Raw genomic sequence first — 10,427 nt, 5'->3', positions numbered from 1 at the left:
GCCACGGGCCGAGAGCAGGAGCTGGCCGTGGTCTGAGCTGGTGGCCTTCCCTGTTGCTGCAGGACTGGGGGTGGTCTGCTTGTCTCCACCCCAGAGTAAAGGGAATCATCTCCTGGGTCTGAGGTTGACAGCCCCTCTGGGAGTGATGGTTCCTGGTCCTGGGAGTATAGAGTATGTTTGGTGAGTGTGAGTACAGTGTTCATTTCTGTGTGTATGTTGGGCGAGTGCTGAGTATTTGTGTATGTGTGCATGAGGGTGGGAATGCATGTTTGTGTCTGTGTTTATGTGTCAGGTCGACTCCACCTCTCAGAACATCTCAGCCTGGTGGTTGCTTGGCAGGGCCTGGCCCTCCTGGCTCGGTCTGACCCCTTCTAGGATGTGGAGGGCCGTCGGGTCTCTGCACCCGGGGCTCGGTCTGCTAGTCAGATGCTGGCGACGCCTCCTTGGGCTCTCGTGCTCAGTAAACTGTCCCACGTTGTTTTTTTCTTTGTATCTGTAACCAGACCTTAACAAAAAAAATAAAAAAATTCTAAGTTGTGTAAATATTTTTTACACACAAACAAATTCTCATCTATAGAAGCAAATACATAAAACGTTCAGATATTTAGGTTAACAAGGTTACAAAACTCAGCTCACAACTACACATTTAAGATAAGTGCAAAATATTTATGTTGTGGCCATTTTTGTTGAAAGTTTATAAAACGCAATTTTTTTGTTTTTTCTTTAAAGTTGTAAGAATATGCTGACCTAGTTTTGTTATGTAAATTCGTAATTAATTTTATTTTTGGAAAAGTTTTTGGAAAGTGATTGGTTTATCAGCTTATGGACCCTCCCATTAATCAAGGGATTAAGCGCACCCTGGAGGGGTGTGGTAAAGTTGTTTTTTGTTTGCCAAATGTCAGATGGGACGACGGGAGGGTTTAAAAATGACTTTTTGACCACTTTTGAAGTTGTGAAAGCAAATTAAGTTAACTTTCATTTAATTTTAAGTTGTAAGAAGTTATTTGGTTATTGTTTATAATTTTTAAACAATGAAGTCAGAGGTGCGTTCTAAAACAAACCTCCCGCTGCCACCCACGGCCTTTTCTTTGATGTTTTTGGTTTTGGAACTTAAAAGGCCGTGACAATTTATGATCACAATTTGAGGGGGTCATCTGATTGTTTGGGGTTTTCTCTGTAGTATTGTGGGATCTGGTTTGGTACTAAATGAAAGTGAATTGAATTACTGACACCTAAAAACAGACATCAACTAATACATACCAAATCGAAAATGATCTCTCCTTCCTTTTCTTTTCTACATTTTTGATTGGATATTGTCAGATAACCATGTCACATGGAGCTCAGGACTTTTAAGTCAACTCTGAATTTATATATTTATTATTTCAATCAAGTCAGTTTAAGTCAAGTACAGATTACAAAGTGCTTTGTGTTTCAAACTGGTGGAGTCAGAGAGAACCTCAGAGTTTTAATGTGGAACAGAAAACTCAGTTTCCTTCATGTCAGGATCAACAAAGTCAGAGTTGTTGGCTAAATCTGCTTCCTGGAATAGGGCCCGGGGCGCTATACTATGAAACCTGTTCAGCACACCCAGGATGTCTTTCAGTTATCTGGATTCATGACCCCCACACTGTCGATCAGGATAAACAGCCATACAATCACCTTCGATAACCAATCAATCACCAATCAATCATAAATTGCAAGGCAGGAAATACACATGAATGAATCACAATCTTCATCAGCCAATCAAATCTCTGTAACTGGGAGTTATTCAGGATGTGCTGTTTCCTGAAGTTTTCTGAATAATTGAATAATCAGGTCAGTAATTTCATGACACCAATCAGTGATTCTGATTTAAAACACACTTTAACTGAAATACAGCAAAAGTAAAGTGTCTCCTGATTTTTTGTTTGTTCTCTAAATATTGTAGTATTGGGTAGTTTTAATCTTCTGCTGCTAGTTACCAGTCAAGAAACTGATGTACTTTATTATTATAGCTTGTTAAAGATTTCTCTTCCTGCTCTGGTTTGAGCTTCAGTGTTTATTCAGGTAACATCGCTTTGACAGCAACTCAAAGCGATGTTACCTGTCTGTGTCCAGTAACAGCCTGTATTCAGTTTATTATTGCTATGGGGGCGATCGTGGCTCAAGAGTTGGGAGTTCTCCTTGTAATCGGAAGGTTGCTGGTTCGAGCCCCGGCTTGGACAGTTGTGTCCTTGGGCAAGACACTTCACTCGCTGCCTCCTGGTGGTGGTCAGAGGGCCCGGTGGCGCCAGTGTTCAGCAGCCAGCAACCTCTGTCAGTGCGCCCCAGGGTGGCTACAATGTAGCTGCCATCACAAGTGTGTGAATGGGTGGATGACTGGATGTGTAAAGTGCTTTGGGGTCTGTAGGGGCTAGTAAAGCGCTATACAAATACAGGCCATAAACTGGTATGGATCAGTTTGCGTCTTTTATTCAGTGTAACATTAGCTTTTGGTTGTTGGCATAAAGACTTAGAGAGGAGGACAGAAAGGGAGAGAACAGAATGAAGAGAGCAAAGAGACCAAAAACAAAAAAGCAAGAGAGGACATGTGGTCAAATTCACCAAAAATGATAAAGCTGTAACTTCTGTTTACCGACATTCATTCATGATGAGTTCACATAACTAAAGAGTGTTTTGTACTGTTATCAGTTGTGGATCCCCGACCTGCTCCTATAATAATTACTATAAGATTATATTTTTGTGTAATTCAGCTGAGATGTGCAAATATGAAAAGGGCTGATGACATTTGCAAACAGCATATTCCATTAATAATAATTACAAGGCACTGCAAGCATGACATTATGAGTCCCCCTAAAAGTTTGAACCTAGAGTCTCATCTGAGCAAACATAAGACATAAGTTTTTTCATTGATTTCATGGAGGAATTGCATGCTTTCCAGTAGCACTATTAAAATTTGCCAGTGAAGATTATGGACACAGCATATTGATATGAATGATATCATTTTATAGCATTCACTCCAAACATGTCTGAACAGGATGGATGCCACTACATGGAAATCTATTCCCCACTCATGAATCCACACTAATGTTTTTCAAACATTAAGCTTAATTTAGGTCTTTTTTTTTTTTGCTGCCGCTGGTTCAGTGAATTTTTGTCAGTTTGTCAGTCAATTTGTTTTACTTTTATTATAAGTTTTCAGTTGCTGACGACTATTTGAATCGAGTATCTAAGGCGCAACTCTGTTTTGACTTGTTTTCGCAATATTTGCGGGCTTCTATTGCTTGCACTGCAGCTGTCAGCTGGTTGTTCGGTTCCTCTATTTGTGTTCAGTGCTCGGCCCTGATTAAGATGTGGATCCACAGGGTGTTGGTGTGGCTCGTGCTCACCTGGGTTGTTTTATCCATCATTCATCACCCAACGACAGCTCTTCTCCAGTACTCTGCTAAGGATCTTTTGTGGCTCCGTTTTTGCCTGGCTGTCTCTCCACCTGTGGCTCTATACTTCTACCCGGACATCGCCTTCAAGCCCCGCCGCAGGTATATCCACCGAGGGTTTCGGCAGAATTTCAACATCAGTGACACTAACTCAATATTTTCCATCTGGTCAAAAACTCGTCGTCCTCCCCGCAAGACTGACCGGGCTGTCGACCACAATGTGCTGGCCCACCTGGCTTGATCAACTAAGCCTACTGTCAGGCATGGTAACTCCAGCATCAACTTCGGTCTATTAAACATCCGCTCTCTCACTGGTTAGGGAAATCTCGTCCATGATCTCCTCTGTGATCGTAAGTTGGACTTTCTTTGCTTGACTGAAACATGGCAACAGCCCAATGACTTTGTTTCTCTCAATGACTCCACTCCATCTGAGTTTGTAAAGCCACATTGTTTCCCCAGTCTGATCAAGTGTTTATTTCTTTTGATGCAAACATAACGCTTCCAAAACCTGTATCTCTCATAATATCACTTTTAGGAAAATTGGTAATATTAACCTGTTTTAAGCTGTTTTTTCATCTGCCGTCCATGACCTTCCATCTATCCACAGCTCCTCAACCTCTCATGAACTCGTTTGCCATTATAATGTCAACCTTCATAACCTTCTTAACATATTTGCTCCCCTTAAACATAGAACTGTCTCATTTTCCCGTTCAGCTCCATGGTTTACCTCCGACCTGCGTCATCTTAAAGCTAAAGGACGCCACTCGAACGTCTATTCAAGAAAACCGGACTTACTGTACATAAAGAAGTGTACGACGATCATGTTTTGTTCTATAAGGACTGCATTGCCTCAGCCAAATCTGCTTACTACTCTGGTTTAATTAGTTCTAATGAAGGTAACTCCAAGTCTCTCTTTTCATTGTTCAGTAAAATTACAAAACCTCCAGACTCATTCCCCTCCCACATGTATTCTGTTGATTTTTGCAATTCTCTTATCTCTTTTTTCACTTGTAAAATTTCAGATATCCACCGTCAACTTAACTCTTTAGGAGCTCCTGACTTTGAAGTAGACTTCCTGTTTCCCCCACTGTCTTCCTGTCAGTTATTTTCAAGCTTTACTCTTCCCTCCATAACTGACGTATCTAATCTTATAAAAAAATCTAAGTCATCCACCTGTCAACTTGACCCTCTCCCTACTGTGTTAGTTAAAGCCTGTCTTCCCTCGTTAGCACCAACCAGTATTATTCATTCCTCCCTGAACACTGGAATTGTTCCTGAAGCACTGAAAAAGGCATCTGTTCTTCCAATTCTCAAAAAGCCTGGTGCAGACCCCAATAACTTTGATAATCTTCGCCCTATATCAAATCTCCCCTTTATTTCAAAAATTCTTGAAAAAGTTGTCACCGCCCAGCTTCATTTACATCTCAATGACCATAATCTCTATGAACAATTTCAATCTGGTTTCCGCCCCAATCATAGCACAGAAACTGCTTTGTTAAGGATTACCAATGACCTTCTGATGGCAGCTGATTCTGGCCTCCTATCCATCCTCATCCTTCTTGATCTACGGCGGCGTTTGATACCATTTCTCACAATATTCTCCTGAACCGGTGAGCTTCGATTGGCATTAGTCATACCCCGCTTACCTGGTTTACCTCCTATCTCTCAGACCGCACTCAGTTTATCCAACTTAAATCCCATTCTTCAACTCTCTATCCTGTTTCTGCTGGTGTGCCCCAGGGTTCAATATTAGGGCCTCTTTTATTCATTACTTACATGCTCCCTCTTGGTCATATATTCCAAAAATATAATATAAATTTTCACTGTTATGTCGATGACACCCAGCTCTACCTTTCTAAACCCAATTCATCCCTCCCACCTACCTCCCTCTCAAACTGTCTTATTGAGATTAGATCCTGGTTCTCCTCCAATTTCCTCAAACTCAACTGTAATAAAACTGAAGTTTTACTTGTTGGTTCACCATCTGTCTTAACCAAATCCCACAGTTTTTCCATTAACGTTGAAAATTCTCCCACCCTTCCCTCCCCTCAGGTTAAGAGTTTGGGTGTCATACTTGATAATACTCTTTCATTCCAGTCTCACATTAATTACATAACCCGGTCTGCATACTTTCACTTACGTAATATTAACCGACTCCGCCCCTTCCTTACTCCCCATGCTGCTGCCATCCTTGTCCAAGGTTTTATTACGTCCCGTATTGATTACTGTAATTCCCTCTTATTTGGTCTCCCTAAAAGGTCCCTTCATAAACTCCAACTCCTTCAAAATTCTGCAACTCGGGTCATAACTCGTACTCCGTTAAGAGCTCATATTACCCCAGTTCTTCAGCAGCTTCACTGGTTGCCCGTAGAAGCCAGGATAAACTTTAAAATCTTACTTCTTACATACAAGTGTATCCATAAATCTGCTCCTTCATATTTGTGTGACCTGCTCCATATCACCACTGTTTCCCGCCCTCTCAGATCCTCATCTGCTATTCATCTTACTGTTCCATCCCCACGTCTCATCACTATGGGGAACAGAGCTTTCAGTCGCTCTGCTCCTCAGCTCTGGAACTCTCTTCCTCCTGCACTAAGAAATATTGACTCCCTTTCCGTATTTAAGTCACAGCTCAAAACACGTCTGTTTAAACTGGTTTATTCGCTTTAGTGCTGATTTCACCTGTTGTCAAGCTCTGTTTTGTAATTTTAACTTATTTTATGTATTTTACTGTTCCTTTTATTAATTTTGTTCTTTGTAAGGTGACCTTGGGTTTCTGAAAGGAGCCCCAAATAAAATGCATTATTACTATTATTATTTATATTTACATAACAGACCTGGCATCACGTCCGTGAAACTGAAAATTCCCCTTTTCTGCTCCTGTACATAAAATTAAAAAAATCAATGCTAGCACTTCCACCTGATTTTAAACTTAATCATGAAACATAACCTGCAACTCAACTTTCACTGTTTCTTCTTTCAGATGCAGGCTCAGTGCTTGAGAGCAAAAATTAGATTTAAAAACTTTATTCAGTCTCATTCTACATACAAACCTCATATCAAGACGTCAGCAAGTACAGTGCAGCAGAAGTATCCTGTTTTAGGATCAGATATTAATGCTTGTAGAACAATAAAATTGGTGTAAAATAGTTTACTGCCAACAGAAAAAAATATAAAATCAGAGAGATTAATAATAACTCAGTATAAAATCCAGATTGGTGTAAAAAACACAGCAAGTGCAGAAAAGATGAGAGAAGGAGAAATGTTCAGTGCATCATGGGAATCCCTCAGCAGCCTAAGCCTACTGCAGCATAACAGAGGGAGGATTCAGGGTCACCTGATCCAGTCCTGACTATATGCTTTAGCAAAAAGGATGATGTCATCCTGTATTGAGTGTAGACACAGCCAAATATTTAATGCTGACACAAAGCTGACTGACTGCCATTAATAACTACATTTTAAGCAGACTAAACAGAAGCCTTTAAATTCCAGTTGCATTATACATGTCAGGTGTTTCATTCCAGACCTCAAATGTTGACCTAGATCAAAAATTCAGAATCAACTGAATCAGTTAATGAAGAATCCATGTGCATTAAAGAAAAGAGAAGAAGAGACAGTCATGTTGATATGAACATTAGAGAAACACATCATGGAGCTGAAATATGATCCTGCTTCCTCATTTGGACTCATTCACCTCAGCTGACACGTTCAACAGCAGACAGGTTTTTGTAGCAGTCTGTCTCACTGTGGGAGACATCTTTGGCTCTGGAACTAAACTGTATGTAACAGGTAAGAACAAACATTTATTTTCCTTCAGTTGTTTTATTGTAGAAGCTGAAAATGTGTTTAAAGTCAGTTTGTGCTGCTTCAGGCTTTACATGTTAGTTTTTCATCATTAGTAGAGAATTCATCTGCAGCCATTGTTACATAAGAAAAGCTCAATCATCTCTGAAAACATGTTGAAATCTCACCGAACAACTAAAGTTATTCTTTATTTCTGCAAATATTAGTGATGTTACAAATATTTAGGATTTGATCCTCTCAGTGATTCTGCTGGTTTTTAACACAAGATCATGTTTGATGTTAAAAATAAATTATTATAGATTAACAACAAATATGGTTTCAGGAAATATTTGCTTTATGTTGAGGAACAAATATTTTTTAATAGTCAAACATTCATCTATCTACTTCAAAAATGTTTTCTGGTAAAAATAAATAAAAGTATAAAAACAGATACTGATTAGAAAACTCAGAAATGATATGACAGATAAATTTAGGATGAATTTGACATCGTTAAACTCTGATATTTATTTCTGAGATGAAGTCGTGTGTGTGGATTTGTACGTGACAATAAAAAGTTAATAATACTTAAATTTTCTAAAATACTTTTCAAGACAAATTTTTATTAAATATATTTTGTCAAATAATTTTTATTTTATGACTAAAAATATCATGAAGTATATCTCATATTATTGAAAACGTTTTATTCAACATTTCAGTTTTAGTGTTTTAAAATAGTTGCTACAGTTTTTTATATGAATAAAAACATAAATTAAAATAATCACTGCATTACTTTTCCAATTTTACACAAAAATATTTAAGAATAAATTAGTCTGAAAGACAAATATGGTCTTTATGGTAAAATATATCAAAGACAAGAAGAATGGAAATTTTATCTGCTGAACTGAATTTTGTGAAATGATATTTAATTTTATTAATAGTACAAAACAATATGAAAAAAGATGAATTTATTTTTGGACAGAAGAGGATCTCTGTTAGAACTCGTGTCTAAGGACTAATAAGAAAAATACATTTTCACTTGTATAAAGACAAATGTAAATATTTTAAAATTGGAATGAACAAAATTTCTATAAAACAATAAAAAGGAAACACATGACGAATTAAACTGAATTTAATTTGACTTTAAAAAACATGCTGAGTGTTCCTCATGTGAGCCATGATGACATGAGGTGATGACTGTGTTTGATATGAAGCTGAATCCAGTGTATGTAGTGAACTTTGTGCTGATGAGTAGTTTAGTGATCAGAGTCCATGTAGTTTCCAGGATCAGACTGAATGCAGTGCAGTGCTGGAAGCTGCTGCTGACTGTGTGAATGTGTGTCTGTGCTGCTTGTTGCTGCTGTCAAACTTCAGATGAGCAGGTAGTGAAGCCCGTGGTGAGCGTGTACCCAGCAGCATCCAGAGCCCACCTGGAGGGGAACAGCTCCCTGCTGTGTGTGGCCTCAGCCATGTTTCCTCCTCTGGTCCAGTTCTCCTGGAAAAGACAGAAGAAGAACGGCGGAGAAGCGGAGGAGCTGCCCCCTGCTGAGGGAGAGCAGCTGGAGCTCAGAGAGGCGGGACGCACCATTGCCATCAGGATGCTTGATGGGAGCCATTCTGACACATATAAATACAGCTGCTGGGTGAAGCACGAGGGGGGCACAGTGGAGGCCCGAACACAACAAGGTAATGAAGGCTTGGTGACTGTGTTCAGCAGTGATTCAGCTTCATGTGGAGATGCTGTCAAAGAGAGCAGAGCAGCAGAGGACTGACATTTCTCACTGCAGCTCCAAACATTTGACTCCTTTTCTGTTTCAGAGCTTCCAGCTCCAGCAGCCTCCTGTCCTCCAGAGAGAGAGCCAGCAGACCTGCCAGCTCTGCAGCCAGCTGACTGTAAGATCACCTGCTGCCTCTCTGCATGGACAGCTCCAATGTCCAATGAGGCAGCTGGAACAAGTTTAGGCTCTTAAAGTTGCACTAATTGATCAAATCTTCATCCAACAAGCTCTGATAAAGCCACTGTACACTAGCTGCTCAGCACCAAACAGCAGACAGACCATAATATGTCAGAGATCAGTTTGTTAGCTGCTTGTGGAGTTCTTCTGCCCCCAAGTGGACACAAACACTACATCAATTCATCCACTTGAAGAAGAAGCTGTGACTGTTTCTATTTGGACTTTTTCTCCTTGATCTGAGAGGAATAACCCGACTGTCTGTCTGTCTCTTTGTGTCTGTCTGTCCTTCAGTGTCCTTCCAGTCTCAGTGCAGGGTGAAGCTGCTCTGCCTGCTGTACACAGTGCTGATAGTGAAGAGTCTGGTGTACTGCTGTGGACTCTCTCTGCTGATGATGCTCACAAACAAGGGAGCGTCCACCAACTGCACACATGCTGACTGACTGTTTCCTGCTCGCCTTTTCTCACCATCACATCTCATCAATTCATCTCATTCATCACTTTGATCACAAATGTTAGTTATGATGTGTTGAGCTTATTTTGCCTTTTTCTTCAACAGTTAGAAGATCGTCTGAAATAAATACATCTTTACATGTATTGTTGCTCTGAGTTAGAATTCTTTTTGTGCTTATTGTGACTTTTATTGTAGTAACAAAAACCATCAGGAATATTTTTATCACAAGTTTTTGTTTGATTTTCAAATGTCAAACAGTGTAGTTGTGTTTGTGTGAACAATAAAGATTTGAAGATGAAGAGTTTGATTCTACTTTCATTGTGTGATCAACAACAAGCCGTGTGAGTGAAGCACAAACTGACTGTATCCAAACTTGCTCTCCTGCAGCAGACGGGCTGTGTGGGTTTCTGCTCTGCAGCCTCCACACCGTTAGCTGTGGCTTTCACTTTAATAACACAATGACAGTTACAAGCAGGAACTCTGCTTCAAGAATGATTCCAGGAAGGATCTGTGTTCTTCACCTGTGAGAGAAACAGCTCAAATCCTCAACTCACAGCTGACAAATGAACTTTAATGGAATCAAAGGAGAGACCATGAAGCCCCTGCAGTCTGCTCAGCTCCCATTTTATTACCTGAGCTGAGTTTTTCATTCTGGATATCACACACGTAAGAACAGATCAAGTCTGAACAGCAAATGTTGGAGAATCATTTTGAAGTCTTGCTAAATGTCCTTATTATTACAAAAACTACTGAATGATTCAGAAAATCCTTTCCAACAAGCAGAAATATGCAAACAAAGTAGAAACAAGGCAACATGAGTCATTC

At 39.8% G+C, this 10,427-nt stretch overlaps 1 protein-coding gene across 1 annotated transcript; it reads left to right on the top strand.

Annotated features, from left to right (window-relative positions):
* The first annotated feature begins 6,902 nt into the window (after positions 1-6,902).
* On the top strand, positions 6,903-9,872 carry LOC309694077 (uncharacterized protein). Its single transcript, XM_082513827.1, has 4 exons — positions 6,903-7,205; positions 8,571-8,882; positions 9,015-9,089; positions 9,443-9,872. The coding sequence occupies exons 1-4, from the start codon at positions 7,079-7,081 to the stop codon at positions 9,589-9,591; spliced, it is 663 nt and encodes a 220-aa protein (XP_082369953.1). The 5' UTR covers positions 6,903-7,078; the 3' UTR covers positions 9,592-9,872.
* The last annotated feature ends 555 nt before the right edge of the window (positions 9,873-10,427 follow it).

The sequence above is a fragment of the Aulonocara stuartgranti genome (assembly GCF_965226115.1).
Source record: "Aulonocara stuartgranti genome assembly, chromosome: 18".
Classification (NCBI taxonomy): Eukaryota; Metazoa; Chordata; class Actinopteri; order Cichliformes; family Cichlidae; genus Aulonocara; species Aulonocara stuartgranti.
Note: the sequence above shows the minus strand (reverse complement) of the source record. Positions and strands in the feature narration are given on the sequence as shown.

What these genes read in the sequence shown, in the direction of transcription:
- LOC309694077 (XM_082513827.1), top strand. Translation starts at nt 7,079, where the DNA reads ATGATCCTGCTTCCTCATTTGGACTCATTCACCTCAGCTGACACGTTC. An exon ending in GGAGGCCCGAACACAACAAG is followed by an intron (nt 8,883 to 9,014) that starts GTAATGAAGGCT and finishes TTTCTGTTTCAG; the next exon opens with AGCTTCCAGCTCCAGCAGCC. An exon ending in AGCTCTGCAGCCAGCTGACT is followed by an intron (nt 9,090 to 9,442) that starts GTAAGATCACCT and finishes TCTGTCCTTCAG; the next exon opens with TGTCCTTCCAGTCTCAGTGC.